The following is a 25,229-nucleotide window of genomic DNA, read 5'->3' on the forward strand; positions in this document are numbered from 1 at the left end:
CCCGTTCTATTTGCCAGATCTTTGCGCTTAACACTTGTAATCCGTTTCGCCTTTTGAGTGTGACGACGCCGGCGATACCCCCAAACGGGCCGGGAACTGTTGGGGAACTGTATTTTGACTGGGGCGTAGGTGTCGTTGCATCTGGTCTGCCCTCTCTCCCTCTCTCTCGCAGTCGATCCAATGTCTATCCTGCTCTTTCTGAAAGCGGTTTGCACTCGTTCAATACACGACGCGTCGGCGGTTTGAATAGTTTTCAGTAGACTAGCAACATTGGCAGCCATCAAGTCATCATCATTATTATTATTATCATCATCATGATCATGATCATGATCATTACGACCAATATCCACTGTACATCATGACCACTGCTCACTTGCGTCGTCTCCGCTCGATCGATCGGCGAATGACTCGTGGCACACAAGCCGAATTGCCGCACGAATTTTCGGGCTTTTGCGCGAAACATTTTCCGACTTTTCACATAAAAATCATGTAAGGCTGGAAAACGGCGACAGTTTGTGAACGGCAGCCGTGAAATACGCGCCAAGTGATCAAAATCGAGAACAAAATCGAGTATTTGAATTTTTTGATATCTAAAAAGCTTGCGAATTTGGACTGAGCAAAAAGTTAAAAACAAAAAAAAATAATTAAATAAATAAAGTTCTGTTGAATTCTTTTTTAATTTTTGTTTGGTGACGCTCGTGAGATCGTTTGATTTATAGCTGGTTTTGAAGTGTTTGACATTGACTATGATTTGCCCGAAACGCACCTCGGAGCTGCTGGATCTGCATCTGGCGCCGTTCAAGGACAAGGATCCAGCCTGGGAGGTCGGCGTATCAAAGATAGCCGGCCGTGGCGTTATGGCCACGCGTCAACTGAAGCGCGGCGAGATCATCTTTCAGGACAGTCCACTACTAATTGGCCTGGCCGCCCAAGAGGAGGACACGCTGAATGCGTGCAGCATCTGCCTGAAAATGCTGCCCGATACGCGCTTCATGTGCCGCCAGGGCTGCGGCCTGCCCATCTGCAGTCTGTGCGCCAAAAAGAAACAGCATAAGACCGACTGCGATATGTTCAAATCGTGGGGTCCCAACGAGCCGGATGTGGCCAATTCCGTGATAATACGTCTGCTGTGTGTGGCGCGTGCCATCAACTTGACCAAAGATCAGCGCGACTTGATCTATTGCCTGCAGGCGAATTTGGATAACAATCATCGCACCGAGGTGCGCAATGCCGCTAAATGTTTTAAGAACTTTCCCACCGACAAGAAGCTGGTGGAGATCATGAATCGCACCGTTGCCGTGCTCCGGACGAATGGTTTTGATAAGACAACAGATCGCACCACCGACAACCAGGAGTTCAGATATCGCGCACTCTATCCCCTGTTTGCTGTCATGAATCACGATTGCATTCCCAACTCGTATTACACCTTCGAGGAGAAGACAAACAATATGATCGTGCGTGCCGCAGTCGACATTGCCGAGGGCGAGGAGATAACCACCACCTATACCAAGCTCTTCACGGGCAACATAGCACGACATCTGTACCTCAAGATGAAGAAGGGCTTCACTTGCAAGTGTCCGCGTTGCTCGGACCCAACGGTAAGTTGGCTAAGATCGGTTTCCAGATAAGCGTAGATCATAAATGTGGAAAAACTGACACTAAAACTTAAAGTATTTAACAAACAATATTAAATCTGAAGTCCATCTAGAATGAAAATCCTAGAGTTTAACTAAGAATATTGGACCTGAAATCAACTCGAATCTTAAAGAACTCAGATAAGAATATTAGGAGTGATATTTGACGAGAATCTTAACAAATTCAGATAAGAATATTTGAGTTGAAATTCAACTAGAATCTTAAAGAAATTAACGAAAATTAAGAAATTAAATAATCCTGATAAGAATATGAGGTGTGATATGCAACTAGAACTTTAAAGAGTTCAGAAAAGAATTTTAAATCGGAATTAAATCTAAAATCTTGAAGAATTCAGATTAGAGTTTTAGATATAAAATATATATAGAAATTTAAAGAATTCAGCTAAGAACATTGGATTTGAAATTTAACTATAATCTTTAAGAATTTAACGTAAATTGTTAGAACCCAAATTGAACTAGAATCTTAAAAAATTTAGATTAAAATTTCAGATTTGAAACAAATCTAGAATCTTGAATTCAACTAATAAGAATGTTAGAATCTTGAAGAATTCAGCTAAGAGTTTTAGATCTAAAAATAAGCATAAACATCTTAAGGAATTTGAATTAAATTTTTTAGTCTAGAATCTTAAAGAATTAAGATAGGAATATTGGATCTGAACTTAAGCTAGAATCTTAAAGAATTCAGAAACCAATATTGCGGATCTGAAAATCAACTGGAATCTTAAGGAATTCATATTGGAATATTGGATCTGAAATTCAACTAGAGACAGAATCTCATTGAAATAGAATATTAGATATACAAAATTTAACTAACTCCTAAAGAGTTCAGCTAAGAAAATTAGATCTGAAATAATTTTAGAATTTTTAAGAATTCAGCTTAGAATTTTGTTTTTATTAAAGAATTCAGTTAAGAATAATAGATTGAAAACAAATCGAAAATCTTAATGAATTCAGCTAAGCATATAAAATCCCAAACGTATTTGGAATCTTAAAGAATTCAGCTGAGAATATACGATCTGAAATGAATCTAGAAACTGAAAGAATTCAACAATGAAAATTAGATCTAAAATGTTGGCATGACTAGGTTATCAAGGATGCAAGATCAATGTAGATGGAAACTTAAAAAACAACAATTTTAAAAAAAAAATTTAATAAAAAAAGGCTTAAATATGTATTCTATCTACGTATTGCAAATTTGCAGCTTTGTTTATTTGTTTTGCTACACAGCGAAAAGGAAACAAAGGAAACTTCAAGACTTAAATAACTAAGAATAGTCAAGCTAATTGATTTTGATGCACAAGTAGCATATTAAACAAATATATGGCTGTGAGCAAAATGTTATAGCTGACTTTTCATATGGTTCCTTTAGGTTGTCTGCACAGTCAATGATTTATTTTGCACATTATTTATGAGATAGTTTGATAGTTGCATCAAATTGCAATTGCAATAGTGATTGTCCGAAAATAAGGAAAATACGAACAGTTTTGACTTGATTGAGTGGCCAACGATTTGCAATTTCAACGCAAAACACAGCGCACACACATCGCGGCCCATGGGCGATTTACGGTCCAAAGTGATGACTGATGGAGCAGCTGTATAAACTACTTTTACCACTTGTTCATCCACAAGCGAGTACAGAAGAACTCGCACATACACATTGTGAGCTGTGCGATGTGCTATGTGATTTATACCCTTGCACAGGGTATTTTAATATTGTCACAAAATGTGTTACGCAGAAAAGGAGACATTTGCGATCCCCTACAGTATTCTCGATCAGTTTCAATTGCCGAATCGATATAGTCCGGATAGAACCACTATTTCAGATAGCTGACATAAATTAACTTCTTATATGAAATAGCTTCTAGTTTTTGCACACACTTGGCATTTACTATTTTCTATGTCCCCACATATGTATGAGCAAAATCTTACCAATATCGAGCCCCTATATCATAAACCTCTTTTGAAGTAATCGGCAGAGGATGAATATGAAAACAAGGGATTCTTATAAGATCGCTTAAACATCCTATCGACATCCCAGTACTATTTCATATGGCTGCTATAGAAACATCTGATATATATATCAAGTCCTTTGTTTAACGGTTTTACATAAACCTAATTGGTAAGGGCTAGAACGTTCAGTGAAGCCAAGATCATGAGTGATAATTACACAAGAATGCCTAACTTAATAAACTGTTTGGGAACTACTCAAACCCGTGGTACTATCTAAAGGACTCGGGTGGCCTTCTTAATTCCGACTCGACAGAATTGGTACCCTCACCCGGAAAGTGTCTCTCTACTGTGGTGAAACCAGTTTCGACCAGGAGACCAACAACTTGCAGACCTACGTGGTTCTATTAGGCGCCTCGTACAACAAGACATGGCTATAGATTAGCTATGGAAGCAGCCGATCGGGAATACAGTTTCCAAATGAGAGCCACAAGTCTGCAAGGGTATTTAAAATGCGATGTGACGTTCTTTGTTGGTTTTGATTGCATCAAATTAGTGTTGAGCGCGTGTCGTGTTTTCTTTTGTTGAATGAACACGCACGACACGACACGAACAATCAAATTTGGTGAGTCTCAAATATATTTAAAAACCATTTGCATTAACACTGGGAAATATGACGTCTTATCCAATTTGAAAATCTATATGGGAAATCTATAAGACCCAACTTTCTTGATTCAATTGAGAGATATATGCTACATACTAAGCCTAGACTCTGTAACGATGAAAATAGTTCAAGCAGACGAAAATATTACAACACTGAGTTTAACAAATAAGATTCTGAAAATGAACAATAGAGAAACTTTTCAAATGTCTCTTTGGTAGATTAAAAGAAAATATATATACAATATTATGCATAGATTTTTAGATCTATGATTAACTTGCCATTGCTTAAATCTGTGCTGTATTCACAAACAAGTTGTATTTAATATATATGATTATATGCATATATATTCAACCGATATCCGCAATGAATGCAACTTAGCACGTAAAATTCGGAATCAAGTACCAAAAATTTCATTGAACAGAATTCTCAATTAAATGGTAATGTCTATAATAAAAACTTAAATAATAAGCATAAATCTTGTAATATTGCTGACCGTGAGATTTTGCAATTGTACAATTTTAATGGGAAATGGAAATAGCGCACAGGGGTACACAATAATAATGGGAAATTATTTGAAATCGAGACGCGATCTATCAATGGAAAATGGCAAAAGAAAATGCCAAATTGTAGTTTTTCTTCTTCCTTTTTTTGTTTTTTTGTCTATTTGCTCAGCTTCTAGCTGCCACATGAAGCAAACAAAGAAAAATTACATTAAGGATTTCCTGTGCCCATCGAAATGCATCCGAAAGCAATTAAACACCACACACACACACACACACACACACGCTCACACAATAACACACACACACACAAAAGCAATATTTGCTGGATGTTGTTTTTGTTGGCTGGGCCATAAATTTGTTCAGCTTCCAGGCGCAACAAGTGGCAAAAGCTGCAAAACGCGCCGCGCAACACAAACAATGGCAACAAACAACAACAAGAACAACAACAACAAAAACAACAACAAAATCATTTGTGTGTGTGTGTGTGTGTGTTTATTTTTAACAACGAAAGCAATTCAATTAAATCACAAATAAATATGTAGATTCCAAAAAGCTTTTAATTTGCATGAATATTTTGAACATTTCGCATGCCTCCAAAATGTATCTGTATCTGTGGCTGTGTATCTGTAGCTGTATCTGTATCTGATTGTGTATCCTACGTGTATCCGCATCCGTTGGCGAATGTTGATTTGATTTCGATGTCACACACCCTACACCCTGCCCCTATCTATCTCGTATCAATGGGCCTCTCGTCCAGTTGTGTGACAGTTGGGTTGTCGCGCATTTTATGACTTCTAAATTTTTTATTGGCATATTTCATGCGCATATATACGTATGCACTATTCATATACATATATGTATATTTGTATACACAGACATTTGCATGTCTGTCTTAATGGATAAACAGCTTTTCTTGGCCACGGCCATACTATATATACACATATAAATATATGTTGATATGTAAATTATATATTAAACTATGTATGCGCGTTTGCTCTTCTATTTGACATTCGCTGTCTATGGACACATCTATTTGGATGCCCAGATACTCACTTACAATTTAGTGGCCAATTATGAAAGCAATTTAAGGCCTCTGAAAACGCCACCAAGTGCTTGAAATAGTCGCTAGAATCTACGCTGTGGCGCTTAAGTACATCATTTGCCTGGGGCGGCGCTATCAGTGTTAACGAGGGGCAGGGGGGGCGTGTGGGGGCTAAGACTCAAGTTCATTTGGTTCAGTGAACTTTTCTATTATGCCTGTGGGCAGCAGGGCACCAAGTGCTTAATAAATTAGCTGATATTATCCGTTTTTTCCCTCGCTCAAGTTCGTTCTTTTAAGTTAAAGCAATCAGTTTTCCACTCATTTTCCGCTAGTAGGGATGGAATACGTTTTGACATCTCTATCTCTGATAATCGCTAAGAATCTTGTTTTAAAATCGATTTTTATCGATATTATGGAAACGGGTGCAGGCAACGAAAGCAATAACAAACTCGTTCTGCATATGATTTGCGAAAATATATATTTTAAATTTCAAGTCTTATAGTTCAAGTTCTTATAGTTTCCGAATCAATACAGATAGACGTACAGATAAAAGGACATAGATCGACTCAGCTAGTTGTCCCGATCAAGAATATATATGTATATGTATATATGGGGTCGGAAATGCTTCCTACTGCATGTTACATATTTTTGCACAAAAACAATCTACCCGTTTGCCCATTTTGTGACTACCTCTGGGCACACTGAATCACTTCCAGCTTTCTTTACGCTCGTAAAGGTGGAATTGAAGAATGCGGTGAAACATTTTTGGACTTATCTGTTATAGCTTTTAACCTTATCTGAGAAAACTAAACCATTTCCAAAAAGATGTCACTTCCTTTGCATATTCTTATCAATTCCGATATGAGCCCACAGAAATATATTTACGCATTTCGCTTTGAGCGTCCATTTACTGAAATCGAATGAGAATTCAAAGGAAAAGGAATGCATTAGGTCGTGACTTGATGCAGATATCGAATGCGTAAAAGGAAAAGATCTTTCAAATAATGAATATACAATTGGAATATGTAACGATTGGTTTATGGAAATGAAAGAATTTAAAGACTGACATTCATATATTGCTGAGGAGTTTTATCTTGGCAGAGCGCAATTATATTCCTGCACACATAATATATATATTATTCCTTTGAAGTATTGCAAATAGATTATTTTGGACACAATAACTGGCAATGCATGTTTGTGGTTTGGGGGGGAATTCGAGGTCCAAAATTCAAAGGAAAATTGATTAATTTATTACTGTCGTACTTTTCGTTGAAATTTATGGCTTGCAAATTAGCGCAAATATTCAGAGAGGCCTCGAACTGAGCAAATCGGATTTGAAGAACGATGACGTGGCCAACCTTGGAGCAGGAGCACACGATCATACCAAAGCTTTGGCCGGCGGATTTTTGTCAATCTCGCGGCGATCTGTTCCATACTATCTGTTAATAAGCATCATGTTTTTTATGTGTCACATTATTTATGATCTGCATATACATATACATATGTATGTATATAGTATATAGTCGTATATATGTGGTCGGCGATTTTTGCGTATTTTTAGCGCATCTGCGCAAAGGAATGCCAAATATTTGTATACGAATTACTAAAAAAATGCTAACACTGATCTGATCTGTGCTCTTTGATCTCTAAATCGAACATTACAGGAGAAAGGCGCTTACATATCGGGCCTGTACTGTCGGGACACCAAGTGCAGCGGCCTGGTGGTGCCCGAAACAACTGGGCTGCCGCATCCCAACTGGAATTGTCTGGTGTGCAAGCAGAAATCGACGCATGCCCAGATGATGAAGTCCCAGGACTTTGCCAGCGGAGCCATCAATGCCAAGGTCAATTCGAATTCGCTGCGCACCCTGGTGCACTATTTGAACGAGAAGAGCGACAGCTTCATACCCAGCAGCAATTATGTGGTGATCGATGCCAAGATGTCGGTGCTGCAGCGGCTCGCGCAGGGCCGCGAGGACTGCAACGAGGATCTGGTGTCGAGCACACGCCTGCGCTACAGTCGGGACATTATGCAGATTATGGATAAGCTGGGACTGGGCGATTCGCTATTGCGTACGCAGTTGGAGCAACAGCTGCACAAGGAGGAGGAGCGGCGCGCCAAGAAGCAGCTGGAGCTGGCCGCAAAGCAGCGCCACCTAGCCGAGCTCGAGCAGCGGGCAGCCGAGGCCGACAAGCTGATTGCCTTGGCCCTGGCCGCCGACGGTGGGGCTGCAGCGGCTGCGCCTCCAGCTGTGCCAGAGCCAGCTGCAGTTGCTGCGGAGGCCGCAGCGTTGGCAGCTCCTGCAGCGGAGCAGGCCTAAGTGGCAAGTGTCGCCATGCAAATCCAACTTGTTCGTTTATTGTCTATTCTAAATATATATATACTTTTGTTTTTGTTTGTCGCATCATACCGAACTTAAATGTATTTGTATTTATTTATTTATAATCATTTTAAATATACATATATATGTACATATATATATATATATATATATGTACTTACATAGAGAACGTTTTCTATTAAAGTTTTGCCAAGAACAATCCGAAAATGACGCATCTCCAAATTTCAGGGGCTTTAGCGTCGATTTGTCAAAACGTTTTCTAATCCCAATGTCAGCAAATGTTTTTTATTGTATTATTATATTTCTTGTTTTCGATTTGCTATTGTTTATTTTTTTTGTTTCTTGCTTTTTTGTTTGGTTTGCCCAAGTTTTCACAAGATTTTCATTTGAATTGTTAATATTTGTTTTATTTGCCATAAAAAGTTGCAGACCGCGTAAAGTTGGGGGCCGCATCTATTCTATTTTGGGGTCGCCGCAAGAAGGCGGCCTCCTTTATATTTATACCCCTCTCTCTCTCCCTCGCTCTCTCGCTCTCTCTCGCTGTGCACACACATAATGGCATATACTAAGGAACACTTACATACTAGAAGCTTGTAATTTATGTTCGTTTCGCCTTCTTAAATATATTTGACTTTGACTAAAATCCTAATTTAAATGAAATTTGCCAAATTTACGTTTTGCAAAAATATACAAAAGATTAAAATTTTTAAATATTGTGTTGAGAGTATTTTGTGGTAAAGCAAACAAAAAGTCTTTGAATCAAGGTGACGAACATTAAATACCCTTACAAACCTTAAAGGCAAAGCATATTATTATTATTAAAAGCTAGGCTGCAAATCTAACAAAAACGGTTCATTGATTCGGTTCACGGTTGGAACCAATGCCTCTCTGAACCCAGGTTGCAGTTCCAGGTTCGCCATATTTCATTTTCAATAGAACAAATAAATTGTATAACAGTTAAGTTTATTATATTTGCATATTTTTGATTATCAAAACTCAGCTAATTTTTTATATTCAGAGTTTTAAATATTTTAAAATATGCAACAACCAAACTGTTTAAACGAAATTTGGTTCAGCTCAGATTCAGATTCGGCTCTTTTAAATGCAATTCATTTGGTTTAAGAAACGGTTCATGGTAAGTAAAAAATTTCGGTTCACAAACGGTTCGCAGCCTTGAGTATAAATACATTAAATACTTAAAACAGTTATTCTAACATTTTTATACAACTCTGGCAAAACAATACTACGTTTATACACCAGCTTGGAACTCGAACCCGGACCTTTGATCCTTTATCTTTGACAGCTCAGCTATCGAACACACTTCCTGTCATACAATACCTAAATTTGAAGTCGATTGTTTCTACAGGAACTATTTCATTAGAAGCAGCAGAAGAAGAATACAAAAGCCAGGTTCTATATTTTTTTGAGAGAATCAAGTATCTGCCCCGTACCGCTCGTTATTTTGATTGTGCGTTCCGATCCCAATTTTCCCCAATTTTCTTATCCCAAACCCCTCTCTATTTCCGATTATCAGATACTCTGTTTCAATATAATATAAACTTGAAAACGTTTTAAAAATAGTTTCATTCGAGTATATTGTTTTACGACAAAAAGGAAAAGGTAGAATAAATGGAATCAAACATTCAACTTTCAAGCCAGCATACCAATTGGTTTAGAGGGTTTCGAACGGTTTTCATACCCTATAATGCCCCTTCTTTTATGTACTACATAGCGCTTGATGTACTATAATATATTGTCAAGGCATTCAAAATGTGCGGAAAAGATATATGCCTCATAATCATTTAGAAATTCGCTCCGGTAAAAACAATAAGCTCATAAATATTTGCCAAAACAAAAACAAATGTGGCAAAAAAAAAAACCAAATTTAGAGCAGATCAACAAATTTGAGAGCTCCGAAATCGTAAATAAAACTGTAATAAAAATTTCAATAAATAACGCCACATATAGAATAATGATCCAGATATTCACGAGCTTGCAAATGCCTTCAGATATATATATATATGATATGATATATGTATATATATGATGTGAACATATGTATATACACCTAGGTATTTTTTGATTTTAATCATCATCTTTAGTACGAGATGCCTGAGGCAAACGTGTCGTTGGGCAAACGACCCCGCCCACCCCCCATAACTTGTCGCACATGCTGCCTAATCACAAATTGCTTTTGCCAATGCAAAGATCTGAGGGTAAGGAACTTGGTCTACTCACAGTCCGTCTTTTTTTAAACATGTTCGACGAATGATTACCCTATCATCAAATTCATTTGTATAATGTGAGTTTTTGGCTTCAATTAACGAACATTAAATAAATCACCTTTCATATATTTGCCATTGGCATGATCGGTCAAAATTTAAGTTCTGAATGAAAATATGCTTTTGTTATTCAATGTCAAACATGGAATTTACTAGCTCTAATAGTCTCCTGCGTATGAGCCGAATCTTAGCAATATCAAGCCAGTATATCATATAGCTCTATTGAAGGAATTGGCAAATGATGACTTTTTGTATGAACAGTATATTAGTTTTTTATTTTAAGATAGTTTTAACTAAGCTTTCAATCGACTTCGGAGTACAACATCATAAGGCATCTATAGTAACGTCTGATATATATCTATAGATCTTTGTTTAATGGTTTTACATAAGCATAATTGGTAAGCCAAGACCACGAAAGATACTATTGGAAGTATGGCTAACTCAATGAGCTGTCTTGGAACTACTCAAAGCCGTGTCACCACCTAAAGCAATCGGGTGGCCTTCCTATTTCTAACTTGCCAGAATTGGTACCCGCACCCGGCAAGTGTCTCCTTTAGTCGCTCTCGTACGACAAGCCGTGACATACTGTGGTGGTTATTCTCGTGCCCGCCAACCACACGGGTGAAATCAGTTTCGGCCAGGAATGCGGAACCCTATAGACCCACTTGGTTCGATTAGCTGCCTCTTACAACATGCAATAGGGATAGACCGTAGGAATCAAACAATTCTAAGCGATATGTCTAAAGGGGTATTACATTTTCGAGGGTACACATTAGTCGGATATTTTGTTTTTGCCGTTGCGACAGCTAATAATGAATAACAGATGGCGCCACAAAATCAAAATTGAAAGGTTACGCATGTGTTGAACATTGAAATCTGTTCTATTCTTTGTGTCATGGTGATTGTGCTTATAATTGTTGCGACACAAACATTTGCTGACTGTCACTCCTAATCCTGGTGGCCATTGAAACAACGTCCCAGGGTGACCGGCACCCGATGCCCTGGCGCTCAAGTGTCGGAGATGCCAAGTGCTTGACGTGTCGCCATCAATCGACAACCCGTTTGGCAAATGCAAAGTATAATTCATTTAATATTTACTTGGTATTTAGACTCGAGAATCAATATCAAGCATAGTCTACTTTTTTAACACATCACTTCAAATAGAAAAAGAAAACATATTTAAAGGTAAAGCTTTGCCATGTAGAGCTATGTCATATTTAAATTCTGAAAATCCGAAATAATAAAAGAATGTATTTGCCTAAGTGTGTGTCCAAGAGAAGATGTGTGTCTATACGTGGTAGCTCTGTATATAGGGTATCTCTGGATATAGGGTAACCCTTAGTCGGCCACAACTGGCTTTTTTTTAAATTCCGCTTGCAACTTATTAACATCTGTTTCATACAACAATTAATATAGTATTTTACTGTTTGACTTACCTCCCATTACCAAAATCGCAGCATTCCATGTAATTTATGCATTTTAATGAGCCAAAATTATAATGCTTGTAAATTGAGGCGTTACATCGCCAGCTGGCGTGCCGCCCTGCCTATTCTGGCTGGATTTGTATCTGTGGATCATCTACTTTCCGGTCTATGCTAAAATCTGCAATTGATTTTAATGTGTCAGTATATGCATATATATATATCATATATATATCGACTTTTACTTTAAGATATTTACATAAAATAAGAGAGAACTAGAGAAAAAATATTCAGCCCTCATGGTTGATCACCCACCACTAAAAAATGAAAATAATTGTTGTAGTTGTCCCACTTTTCGTCTGACAACAGGGTATCTTAAAGTCGATCACTCTCAGCTAGCGCATTACTGATTGTTACAATTGTTATAACACATATAACATATACAACATATATAGCATATATAACATATACAACATATACAACATATACAGCATATATGTATAACATATATAACATATATAACATATATAACATTTATAACATATATAACATATATAACATATATAACATATATAACATATATAACATATATAACATATATAACATATATAACATATATAATATATATAACATATATAACATATATAACATATATAACATATTTAACATATATAACATATATAACATATATAACATATATAACATATATAACATATATAACATATATAACATATATAACATATATAACATATGTAACATATATAACATATATAATACATATAACACATATTTGACGCAAAGTTCCTTTATTTGCGAGTTAAAGTAGGCTTTGGATTTTCTTTGGCAAAAAGGCAAAAAGCTCCGCGGTTCAAAGCTTTTTTCAGTACGTTAAGTATACGACATGCCCGTAGAGTATTTAAAAAAGCTTGGAATCCAAAAACGAGAGCTAGAAGATGGGACTTTTTCGAAGCACAAGCACAACACACAGCTGAGGTTTGTGTTTGCATTTTCTGTTTGTGATCTAGCTTTCGAAGCTTAATTACTTTGAGTAAAAGCTTCTGAGCATCTGCTGCTCTCTTTATGCTAAATACACTTTCACTCTAGGCTTGTATAACGATCTTAAGTATTAAGTTTTACCTTTAAGATAATACAAAATTGATAATTGATGAATCCCCTAGGAACTATCGGTTATAAGTATCTTTCGTATAAAAGCACCTGTAAAGCACTTGTCTACAAGGGTATCTAATCTTCGGCGTGCCGTCTGTCTAGTTTCAAGTTGTCTTGAAGTTTATATTTGTTCAACTACTTATAACATGAACCATTGCGATAACGTAAAATTCTGTTTGCCAACCTTTTGACATTTTCATTTAATAGACATTGTATGTACATACATATGTACTTATATATAAGTATCTTAAGAAATATTTGTTGCTGTGTGCTTTGATTCGCTCGAAAACTAGGTTCTTTTCAGCAAAAACGTTATTAAGCTTTTAACAGAGCTTTTGTGCCGTACACAAAATAAAACGACCGCTAAGCAAAATACTTTGGGTGTGGAAAACCGACGACGGTAGCCGACGTCGATGTCGACGTCGAAACTGGAGCCGATCGCGACGTAAATGTTTTTTAAACAACGAATTCCACAGCAAATATCATTTGGAATTGTGCGTTTCCAGTGTGAAGACCGATTTCTGTTTTCCGTCAAATTCGTGCAAATTTTCAAAAGAATAATATTTTTTTTTTTTTTTGTTGTTTTCCGCTTTTCATTCAAGTGTCAGTGAATGATAAAACGCTGAGAAATCACCGGGAAAGAACCTAATTCACAGAGCATCATCTTGAACAGCGCGAAAGGTTTGTTTGTCCAAAAGCTAATCAATTGAATGTCGCCGCCCCGCTTAAGTTAGCCACTTAACATCCGATGTTCAACCGGTGTATTAAAATATTTGAATAATAATCGCATTAGCATGCATATGTGGTTCGCATTGCAATGTCGCAATCGAGAACTATTGACAGGGCGACCAACGAAAACGAAACTGGAAATTTGAATAAAGTAGCTGATAATGGGAGCGGACATTAGATTCCGCACAGCGACCTGGGGGGGGCCTGATGATGTTGATAATCTTAATAATAATAATAATAATAATAGGTCTTATTGTAGTGCCCATACAGTAAGCTCTCACTGTAACGACCGGAAAAACACTCAAACAGGAGTATGTTCAATTAAATGAATGATGTTTGGGTTTGACCCAAATTGAAATTTTTGTAAACTAATTTTGTAATTGGCAAGCGTTTGTGTGCTGATTAGGCAACTTGTTGTCTGCGCTCCGGGATTTCACTGTACCATATCAGTGGCAACGAGCCCGCTGTCAGAACTAATTCAAAACAAGCTGATTAAACTGCTTAAGGCACGTGGAAGATTAAAAATAAAGCATAAAACAAATAAGTAAAGCTCCAATAAATATTGCAGAAGGGCATAAAAACTGAATGGCAAACCTTCTTCTTTCTTACATATTGCAACTACATATTTGTCAGTGCATCAGTCTGGAACTTTACAATTTCCAGGAAATCGGCATTACTGATAATAATACAATAAACATTTACAGAGCAGTTTACATGAAGTTTGTGCACTCAACAAAAACTAGGGTTGATCCAAATAAACATTTAGTTAAATAAAAATACACCCAAAAAATATACACACAAAAACAATAAAAATAAAAATAAATGAACAACCTATTAACCAGATGCACACTTTTGAACAATTTATAGAAACATTTTATGCAAAATATTTGATTATTGAATCTTCTTCGATGGCGGAAATTATGACTAAAACTAAATTAAAAAAAGTAATGTTTTTCTCATAGTAGAATGCTTTCCAAAAGCTAGGAACTATCAATTTCTTAGCCTTCTTTTGTAGAAAATTAAATAAAACTCTTTTAATGTAAACCTTAATAAATGTTTTATGTACGTTTATATATATATGTATATTCTTCGCCCTCTTTTTATCCCCCTTTTTTTTGAGTGTATTTTATTAAATTATAGTGAGCATTTGTTGTTCGCGCGAAAAAAAGACGTGGCACACGTTCTATATACTCATTCCCATTTAACCTTGACTGATAATGTAAAATACACACACACACACGCATACACACACGCACACACACATAGATTTGTATGCTGTATATACACGCATAGTTCTTAAGTAGATGGTTATAGCACGCAGTTAGTGCTATATATACACATAGATACAATTGGTTGGCAAGCGCCCGATTCGGGTATGCAGCTGTTAACATCCTAATCTCTCAAGTGTTCGGCATCGGACCACGCCCGCTTGATAAGAAGGGCCCATCGGCAAGCACTAAACTAAAACTGTAAGACCCCTGCGCCGCGATTAGATCATATTCAAGACCAAACACACACATATACATTAGAACATATACATACATATACATATATTCATGTGGACTTACCCAGTAGAACACTTTGTTTTTGCAGCCACCCAGTAACCAGTAACCAGGCAATCTTCATCAAGATGAGTCCACCGGCATTGCTGAGCAAAGATACGCCCGATATTGAGGTAGGTCGCATAAGTGTGACTTTAATTGATGGTATTTGAATACGGATGATAACTCTATTGCAGGACCTGTTGGCCTTAAATCCACGCGTTAAGACGCAGTGCAGCGTGGTGCCCACGAAGCAGACCAAGGAGATCAAGAAACATTGGAAACGCAATGCGGATCACACTGCAGTGCCGTGCACAACGCTGGCCAATAACTTTGAGGATATTAAGCACACGACACTGTCGGAGCGTGGGGCACTTGAGGAGGCCGCACGCTGTCTGAAATGCGCCGATGCGCCCTGCCAAAAATCCTGCCCCACGCAGCTGGACATTAAGAGCTTCATCACGAGCATTGCCAATAAGAATTTCTATGGCGCTGCCAGGGCAATTTTCTCAGATAATCCACTAGGCCTCACCTGCGGCATGGTCTGCCCCACCAGTGATCTGTGCGTTGGCGGCTGCAACTTGCAGGCCTCTGAAGCTGGCCCCATCAACATTGGTGGTCTACAGCAATTTGCCACCGAGGTGTTTAAGCAAATGGGCGTACACCAGAGACGCTCGCGGCATCTCAAGCCGCTGGCGCAGCCGAACAAGAAGATTGCACTGCTGGGTGGCGGACCTGCCTCACTCTCTTGTGCTACATTCCTTGGCCGTTTGGGCTACCCAGATATAACTATCTATGAGCGCCGCAGCTATCTGGGCGGTCTAAGTTCTGCGGAAATACCACAATATCGACTGCCCATCGATGTGGTAAACTTTGAGATTGATCTGGTGAAGGATCTGGACGTTAAATTCGAATTGCAACGCTCGCTTAGCACCAAGGATTTGACCATTCAAGTAAGTAGCTTCATATGACAATACCCGATTACGTTCATTTCGTTCCATATTCAACTATTACACACATTTTAAACGTCCTTCTTCCTTATTTTATATGCTAAATGCTACATATTGACCAACACTGATTCCAGTGTGTACACACATTCTAATATGATAGCAACGCTGTTGACAAATAAGCGGGCTTTTTTGTTTATATGTACATACATATGTATGTATGTATATAGTTTATGTATGTAAAGAAATTGTAGGGCACATCTAGGTGCGTCCCTCTTAAGAGAGCAGTTTCATTGCATGATTATAGAGAGCTACTATTAAAACTATAGTTTATAAGCTATCATTTAATCCGATCAGCCATTACTGGTAAGAGACACTCTGTTGTTTTCCACGACTAAAAAATAATTGCATGCCTAATTTATTCGTGCTTACCCATTTTTGATTAATTGTCCGTAATCTTCCTTGCTTGTTGTAAGCTTTACTTTTTGCCAAACTCAATTTACTTTCATGTTAATTTAACTTAATTTCCTATGCTGCCACCTTGCGATGCATCGTACATATGGCAGCACCAGCAAGGCGCATTTAAACAGGACTCTTCTCAACGTGCGTTTTCAGCTTTTGGATTTAGTGCACGAGAAAACTAATCACAATTTTATTTGGGATTACAAATTTAACAAATTTTATTTCTCTGTTTACAGGGTTTGCTGTCCAGCGGACACGATGCAATCTTTGTGGGCATCGGCCTGCCCGAACCAAAGATCGATCCTATTTTTAATGGCTTAAACACTCAGACGGGTTTCTATACGTCTAAGAACTTTTTGCCTTTGGTCTCTGACGGCTCTAAGCCAGGTCTATGCGCCTGCAAGTCGGCCCAGTCGCTGCCCAAGCTTTACGGCAATGTTATTGTCTTGGGTGCCGGCGATACAGCCTTTGATTGCGCCACTTCCGCGCTCCGTTGTGGTGCGCGGCGCGTATTCGTCGTATTTCGCAAGGGCTCGTCTGGCATTCGGGCCGTACCCGAGGAGGTGGAACTGGCGCGTGAGGAGCGTTGTGAGCTGATGCCATATTTGAGTCCGCGCAAGGTCATTGTCAAGGATGGCCAGATCACGGCCATGGAATTCTGTCGCACCGAACAGAATGATCAAGACGAATGGGTTGAGGATGAGGAGCAGACCGTGCGTCTCAAGGCAAACTTTGTCATCTCCGCTTTTGGCTCCGGACTGCAAGATCCGGATGTAAAAGATGCGCTGTCTCCGCTGTTGTTCCGTAGCGGATTGCCTGTCGTGGATCGCCAAACGATGCAGAGCAGCGTGCCACAGGTCTTCCTTGGCGGTGATTTGGCTGGCGTGGCTAACACCACCGTGGAGTCGGTCAACGATGGCAAAGTGGCCGCCTGGAGCATCCACTGCCAGCTGCAGGGCCTGCCACTGGACACACCCGCCGCACTGCCACTCTTCTATACCGATATTGACAACGTTGACATATCCGTGGAGATGTGTGGTCTGAAATTTGAAAATCCCTTTGGCCTGGCCTCCGCACCGCCAACCACCAGCGCGGCGATGATACGCCGCGCCTTCGAGCAGGGCTGGGGATTTGTAGTGACAAAGACATTTGGCCTGGACAAGGATATGGTCACGAATGTATCGCCGCGCATTGTGCGTGGCACTACCTCCGGCTACAGGTACGGACCGCAACAGGGCTGCTTCCTCAATATTGAGTTGATATCCGAGAAGCGCGCCGAATATTGGCTACGCTCCATTGGCGAGCTGAAGCGTGACTTTCCCGAGAAGATTATCATTGCGAGCATCATGTGCGGCTACAACGAGGCGGACTGGACGGAACTGGCTATCAAAGCGGAACAGTCTGGCGCCGATGCCCTTGAGCTAAATCTGTCCTGCCCACACGGCATGGGTGAGAGTGGCATGGGCTTGGCCTGCGGCCAGGAGCCCAAATTAGTCGAGGATATCTCGCGTTGGGTGCGCAAGGCTGTCAAAGTACCCTTCTTTATCAAGCTAACGCCAAATATCACGGACATTGTGTCCATTGCCCAAGCAGCGCAACGTGGTGGCGCCGATGGCGGCTCTGCAATTAATACGGTTCAGGGTTTGATGAGCCTTAAAGCGGATGCCACAGCCTGGCCAGCGGTTGGCAAGGAGCAGCGCACCACATACGGCGGTGTCTCTGGCAACGCCACACGTCCCATTGCGCTGCGTGCCGTTTCGGAAATAGCCAAAAAGCTGCCAGGATTTGCCATATTGGGCATTGGAGGCATTGATTCCGGTGAGGTGGCGCTTCAGTTTCTTCAGGCTGGTGCCACAGTGCTGCAGATCTGCTCCTCCGTACAGAATCAAGACTTCACGCTCATTGATGACTATTGCACCAGCTTGAAGGCTTTGCTCTACCTGAAGGCGAATCCTCCGCCAGTCAATGGCGCTTTCTGGGATGGCCAATCGCCGCCAACGCCAGTCCACCAGAAGGGCAAGCCTGTCGTCCATTTGACCGGCAGTGGCAACCAATCGCTTGGCTTCTTTGGGCCCTACCAGCAGCAGCGTGACATCAAATTGGCCGACTTGCGCAAGCAGAAGGGCGCCTTTTGGGATGCGCAACAGGCTACCGTAGACGCGACCAGCTCTGCTGATGTTAAGCCCGCACCCAAAATTACAGATGTCATTGGTGCGGCTCTGCCGCGCATCGGTGCCTACAAGAGCCTCGACAACAAGCAACAGAAGGTGGCTCTCATTAATGATGTAGGTTTCCATGGTCCTTCTATTGACCTGCACAATTGTACTTATATATTTATATTTATACCCTACAGGACATGTGCATCAACTGTGGCAAGTGCTACATGACTTGCGCTGACTCCGGCTATCAGGCAATTGAATTTGATAAGGACACGCATTTGCCGCACGTCAACGACGACTGCACCGGCTGCACTCTCTGTGTCTCCGTCTGTCCCATCATCGATTGCATTCGGTAAGTGCCTGTCGATCTAATTCTGATAAGGATATTTCTGTCTTGGCTACCTGTCTTGCTGGTCGTCTTCCAGTACCCTCTCTCCCTCTCTTTCTTTCTCTTTTTCTCTCTCTTTCTGCTTTGAGCACTACAAGAAATGTCATTGACGTGATCTTGTATTGAATCTGTAATTCTCATTTTGTATTCTTCTGACGCGATGCAAGACATGTCATTGATGGTGTCTATCACTATCATTCCTTCGTTGGCTATAAATATTTGGATCGTCTTAAATTGTGTATGTAATAATAAAAACTCTTCCTATTCACAGCATGGAGCCTAAGCAAATACCGCATGTTATAAAGCGCGGTGTGGAAGAAAAGACGTTCTACACGCATGCCCTTAGCCCAAGTCAATAAACAAAATATAATATTCATATATGTATAAGAATGTATGTGTTTGTTAAAACAATATGTAATATCTGGTTCACAATAAACAAATTATCTACAAGAAAAGTATTTTCCTCTATATTTTTTTCAATTTTACGAATAAACTAGGTAGACAGAGATGAAAAAAAAAAATATTTAAATTTGTACTACAATTTTAATTCAAGTGGTGAAAAATGGCGCATGAAACCGTCATGATGTGAATTCGTGTTACGATTGTTAAGCAAAAAGCAGTGACACCTATGACGAAGTTGAGGATACATTCACGCTTCCCACGTACGTTGTGTCAGCGCATTCCAACAATCGGCACAACCTTAACACGCCTAATTCAAGCTCCAATGCATGTGACAACAACAACAACATGCACCAACAGCAACAGCGATGTTAGCAACGGCTATAACAGCAGCAGCAGCGACAGCATTAACAGCCTCGAAGACAGTTAAGCCCCTTTTAAAACTGCTTTCATATTCGAACTGTTAACCTAACATTGATCGCTCGTTGTGAATGGCAAATGCACAGCTGTTTATTATTATTTTTGCTTCTATGTGTATCCGCTGCAAAAATTGTTGTAGATGGCCACCGCAACGCAGTGCCCGAGCCCGAGCGCAGCCAATGCCACTACCGCAGATTCTAATAATGGATTGCTCTCGGCGACCGTGATAGCTGGCTTAAAGAACTTGGGCACCATTCTAACCGCCACCATAAGCAAAACGTTAATTGCTAATTCATTAAAATTGACGCTTCATCCAGATGCAAGTATGGAATATTAATATTGCTCTAGTCCAATTAATTACAAATTGTTTGATAACCAGTTATAGCACCAGTGCCCGAAATATACGCCTCGAACGCAGCCAGCGCCAAACAGAGCGAATATGCTGTGGTCACGCTCTACGCCGTGGCCACGAAACATGGTTGGGACAGTGTGACGCTGCGCCAGCAATTGGAAGGACTGTCCATAAATGCCATCGCCATTGATGAATTGACACGAGTCTACGAGGACAATCGCAAGGATCTTGTGCTGCGTCAACTGCAGCTGGGCCACAGTTTTCCGCACATCACCGACGTCCAGTGGCGCATTGTCTGCGATGTGAAATCCTCAACATCAGACTCTAGCAGCGGTGCTCCACATTTCCACATCAATTTGGGACAGTATCGCCAGAGCAGTGGGGAACGCGTCTCTATTGTGGAGTTCGTATGCAATGCCGAGGAGCTGCAATCGCTGATAAATCGTCTCAAGGATATTGAAAGACACTGCAATCAAGTGGCGATTACGTAGAATAAAAAATAAGTGAATGGAAATCAGTTCTATATATATATATACATATATATATATATATTACATATACATATACATACATATGCGTGTAATTTAAATATGTGTTTTACAAACTTATAGAGGGTGAAAATAGTTTGTACACAATGTTTTTGACAAGTCCGAACAAAAACTTGGCAATTAACACAGTTGTCATCACTAAACGGCTACGTCTTGTCTTTCGTTATCTTCTGCTGACCAGCCAAGGCCGCATGTTGCGCTATTGTTGAGTGTTGGTTACATGGAAATTGTACTACGAAATTGTTGTTAACGGTTATCCACTGTCATTCCGGTACATCCTCAATTCGCATTTTAAATTCTGTAGGCGCGAGCAGCTCTACCAGCAGACTATAGTTATTTGGCGCTGTACAGAAGATGGTGCCTGAGAAGTAAATGCTATCGTTTTCTTCGGCAGCGATAAGCACGCACTCGTTGTGATTGGACAGACGCATATTGAGTCCGCGGAAGCGGCAGTCCTGTTTGTACAATATAGACCCGTCTCTGGGTAAAAAGTATGGACGTCCACTAAATGGATTTAAAAAGTCTGCCCAATAGCCCAACGAAAGCAAACGATCGCTTATTTCTCTGGCAGCGAGCACAAACTGTAATTAATAAGAAAAAGAAATTTGCAGTGAATGTTTCCGTGTGTATGTGTAGCGCCCCTGCGTGCGCTTACCTTGGCTGCACCCTGCTCTATGTCTCCTTCGTAGCTGAGTGTGAGAAGTGTTATGGCATAGTCCCTTTGTCCAATCGCGCGAACTGGGAATTGTTCAAATATTGAATCGCGTATCAACACTGGGCACTGACAGCATGAAAACTCTAAGCGTGATTTGTCCACGTTCTCGTCCTTAAAGAAATTGACTAGATGAGCTAATGGTTCCATTAGACCCACTGTGGATGTATCGCCCTGCCATGCAGGGCCGGTGGCATTTGGCAAATAGAAGCGATTGCTACGTTGCGAAGTTAGCTCCCAGTTGGGTTCTCCCTCAAGGCTGTTAAGATCGTCTGCCGAACATTTAAGCGCAATTATTTTGTGGACTTTGCGGACAAATATGAATCTTTCAACAACTTACCATCCTCAACATTTCGAGTCTTGGACACGGTTTTAAAAGGCTCGCCCGCATCGTGAGGTGGACCATTTCGCTTCGAATAAGGTGCAATGCAGCCACCGCAGTTACCTTGCATCGGCTGTCCTTCAAGGAGATTTCTCATCACACCATTTGCCTGCAAGGGTCTCACATAGGCATGGCTAATCAGGCAGCGTCCAAATAAACGGCTCAACGTACGCGACATTATATCATAAGCTCTGCAAGCAAACGCGCAATTATTCGCATTATCACTCGTCGGTCACACTGTTTTTACTCACTGGCAGCAGTCGAATGGCGAACAAAATTAGCGAAAAATCTGTATATTATAATAATTTCACGTCGAATTTTGTATTTTATTTGTAACTCCTCAATAGAATGTCGAAAGTTGAATTATCGTCAAACTTTTTTTGTATTTTTTTCTGTGTTTTTGTTAGGTGTTCTGTTGATTGCCGATTGTTTAATCGAGACAACAATTCGACATCAAAGTTGCCATATGTTAAAAAAAAAAAACCACCAAAAGTATTTTTTTTTTTTCTTGTAAAAATAAGTAGTTTGAAAACAATACAATTTTTTGTAATTGGATAACACATTTTTCTATAATCCGTTTAGCAAAATTCTAATTATAAATATTTTATGATCTGAATATATTTCTTATTTAAAAAAATATCTAAGATTTACCTCTATAAGTTCTTGGAAAAAATGGCATTAAATACATAATATCAAAATCAAATGCTGAACCATTTTTATTAAAACTCAAGTACATTTTAAATACATATTTTTGAACATTAAATATTGGAATATCGACAATACCGCACACAAGCCGTTACAATATACATACATACATATAAACTGGGAAAGAAAGCTCATAATTATAATTTATAATTAAAAAAAAAAATTATAAAAAATTACAACGAAGGATTGAAACCAGGCACAGTTTTAGATGTAATATATTAGTATTGTATTTTGTTCACTACTTGAACCCATAAGCTATAATACACAATATATATACACAATATTCAGACACGATAAAAACATTCCTCCGAGCGAGACGCACAATTCTCATATGATTTGAACATTGGATCATTTAACTCCGCCTCGGGTACGCAGGCGCAGTGAAAGTTCTTATTGTCACGATCATATAGCTTGCGTGGATAGCCGGGCCAATCGCGCTTCTTGCCGTCGCCGCTTGTTGTGGTACACCATACGCGTGTGCCTTTCGCCTCGGACCACTCGATATTGCAGCCAGGATATCTGTTGCGCAGCTCATCTACTTGCGCCTTGGCTATCTGTGCTTGGTCCAGCAGTGCCAGGTATTTCTGATGGTAGACGGTCGACTTGCCCTCTTCGTCATAGAAGCGTCCAATAAGTTTGCCTTTATATATGTATTCCTTCTCGTAGAACTGTTGCCACTTGGCCAGCTCGATCAAGTCGTTGGCCTTCAGGCTGAGCACATCATCAGCCGTCTTCGGATCGTAGTGTTCGAACTCGCCACTGACAAAGGAAACGGAAGCATCGCGACCGACAAAGTAATTATAACTGCAGCCGGGTCCGTAGTGCTTTAGTCCACGTGAAACGTCATAGACGGCGCCAAGCAGCGACAAATAGATGGCTGCTCCATTCTCGCCATTGTACGTGGCCAGCTGCTCCGGTGTGAAGAGATTGCCGCGTGTATCTGTGAACCGCACAGAGACGCTGTCCGTCTGCTTATTGGCGGCGATATTTAAATAGCGCGCAGCTGCGATTTGTAAGAGCTGCACAACATCTTTCTGATAAAGTCTAACCAACACGGCTATAATGATTAATATGAATGCAAGTCGATATTTTAAAAGCAGTTTCACAAAACCAAACATTCTGCTACAAAATGTTAACTTACGTATGTGCACTTATGTATGTATGTATGCGTATACAATGATTCAACGCACTAGTGCCTAGTATGCTGATCATAGGTTATGGGGCGCGCAAGGCCACAGATTTCTACAAAATACAAGCAAATCAAATGCGCAGATAAGTTTTAAGCCTCATTTTTAGTATTTTTATTTTTTTAATAATTTTGTTACATACAAAATTAACAGTGAGCTGCATACCTAGCATGAACGAAGTTACAGTTGTTATGTTGTGTTCCGCAACCCAGCTGATTTTCACTAATCACAGTTAATACGTAAATTGTGAATGGCAACGGCCGAAACCCGTTACGATTACAGAACAGATATTTTCAAATGCGTTAATAAAAAGTGAATCATGAACAACGAGGACCCTGATGAATCGGAGATTATAATTGATGAAGCCAAGGCAAGCAAATTGTGGATTCACTGCAATTGCTGCTTTGAGCATTATGTTGATCAGCAGAGCATGTTATTTTTGCTGGCCTGTCAGCATGTTATATGCGAGAAATGCGTTACTGCCAGTTTGGGTCGCATTCCCGGCGATGCACCCACGTATACGTGCCCGATTTGCCGTAAAAATGTGCGCGGACGGCAGGTGAACAATGCGCTGCCCACAAATCTCAAAGATATGTTTCATCCAGAGCCATGGCGCGACGGCCTGCCTCACGATCTAATCGACGCCTTTCAGAAAGCCAATATCAGCAGTATGGATACGCATATAGCGAAAAAGGTGAAATTCTTTTAGCTTGAACGATTTTACACCACAATTCACAATGTTTCTGCTTGCACAGGAAAAAGAAGAACTTAAGTTAGATAAGGACATACAGTTGGCACGCACACTCTGTCAGAAACATTACTTAGAAGGGCATCGACTTCGTATGGCGCGGAAGCAACTCGAATTTCGAGCGCGAAAAATAAGTCACATTGTTAAAATTCGAAGAGAGGAAGCGCAACGCCGGTAGGTTTTACATTAAGTCAAATGACATGAAAATTCTAGAATTCTTGCATTTTTAGATTGACCCAGCGACGTAGAGCCGAGTCCCCAAAACAAACCGATTGCATTTTGCAAGGCACTAAAAATTCTCATTCCCGTTCAGGGTCAGCTGTATCATATTTACCATCAGAAACTAGAGCTAGATCGCATTTGTCAGACCCAGAAACTAAGGCTGCGCTGCAGTATCCAGCTATAGCCAGCTTTGTACACCATCGTAATAATTCATTTGTATTATAAAAAAAATATTAATAAAATCTATTTCTATGTCCATACGCTAAATACAAGTGTGGGCATTTGAATAAAGTGCTAAAACATTT

General features: G+C 39.9%; 6 protein-coding genes across 6 annotated transcripts; 4 read left to right on the forward strand and 2 right to left on the reverse strand.

Moving 5' to 3' along the window:
- Positions 1–395: 395 nt before the first annotated feature.
- On the forward strand, positions 396–8,233 carry SmydA-9 (SET and MYND domain containing, arthropod-specific, member 9). The gene is made up of 2 exons (XM_064680996.1): positions 396–1,598; positions 7,476–8,233. The coding sequence occupies exons 1-2, from the start codon at positions 747–749 to the stop codon at positions 8,130–8,132; spliced, it is 1,509 nt and encodes a 502-aa protein (XP_064537066.1). The 5' UTR covers positions 396–746; the 3' UTR covers positions 8,133–8,233.
- A 5,329-nt stretch (positions 8,234–13,562) lies between these two features.
- Positions 13,563–19,707, forward strand: su(r) (dihydropyrimidine dehydrogenase su(r)). The gene is made up of 6 exons (XM_064681129.1): positions 13,563–13,704; positions 15,346–15,427; positions 15,491–16,246; positions 16,939–18,987; positions 19,056–19,213; positions 19,521–19,707. Exons 2-6 carry the CDS (start codon positions 15,383–15,385, stop codon positions 19,606–19,608), a joined length of 3,096 nt encoding a protein of 1,031 aa, XP_064537199.1. The 5' UTR covers positions 13,563–13,704; positions 15,346–15,382; the 3' UTR covers positions 19,609–19,707.
- A 465-nt stretch (positions 19,708–20,172) lies between these two features.
- On the forward strand, positions 20,173–21,009 carry LOC135427592 (COMM domain-containing protein 3). The gene is made up of 2 exons (XM_064681142.1): positions 20,173–20,391; positions 20,448–21,009. Exons 1-2 carry the CDS (start codon positions 20,208–20,210, stop codon positions 20,909–20,911), a joined length of 648 nt encoding a protein of 215 aa, XP_064537212.1. The 5' UTR covers positions 20,173–20,207; the 3' UTR covers positions 20,912–21,009.
- Positions 20,935–22,474, reverse strand: LOC135427589 (cobalamin trafficking protein CblD). The gene is made up of 4 exons (XM_064681138.1): positions 22,314–22,474; positions 22,021–22,253; positions 21,624–21,952; positions 20,935–21,549 (listed from the first exon to the last, which is right to left on the reverse strand). Exons 2-4 carry the CDS (start codon positions 22,238–22,240, stop codon positions 21,232–21,234), a joined length of 867 nt encoding a protein of 288 aa, XP_064537208.1. The 5' UTR covers positions 22,241–22,253; positions 22,314–22,474; the 3' UTR covers positions 20,935–21,231.
- A 495-nt stretch (positions 22,475–22,969) lies between these two features.
- LOC135427618 (neuferricin homolog) lies at positions 22,970–23,917 on the reverse strand. The gene has a single exon (XM_064681194.1). It carries the CDS (start codon positions 23,883–23,885, stop codon positions 23,052–23,054), a length of 834 nt encoding a protein of 277 aa, XP_064537264.1. The 5' UTR covers positions 23,886–23,917; the 3' UTR covers positions 22,970–23,051.
- A 238-nt stretch (positions 23,918–24,155) lies between these two features.
- Positions 24,156–25,224, forward strand: vilya. The gene is made up of 3 exons (XM_064681195.1): positions 24,156–24,648; positions 24,710–24,876; positions 24,933–25,224. Exons 1-3 carry the CDS (start codon positions 24,274–24,276, stop codon positions 25,147–25,149), a joined length of 759 nt encoding a protein of 252 aa, XP_064537265.1. The 5' UTR covers positions 24,156–24,273; the 3' UTR covers positions 25,150–25,224.
- The last annotated feature ends 5 nt before the right edge of the window (positions 25,225–25,229 follow it).

Source organism: Drosophila montana, unplaced genomic scaffold, assembly GCF_035044405.1.
Source record: "Drosophila montana isolate Dmon_TW-CO22-7 unplaced genomic scaffold, ASM3504440v1 contig_2178_1, whole genome shotgun sequence".
Taxonomy (NCBI): domain Eukaryota; kingdom Metazoa; phylum Arthropoda; class Insecta; order Diptera; family Drosophilidae; genus Drosophila; species Drosophila montana.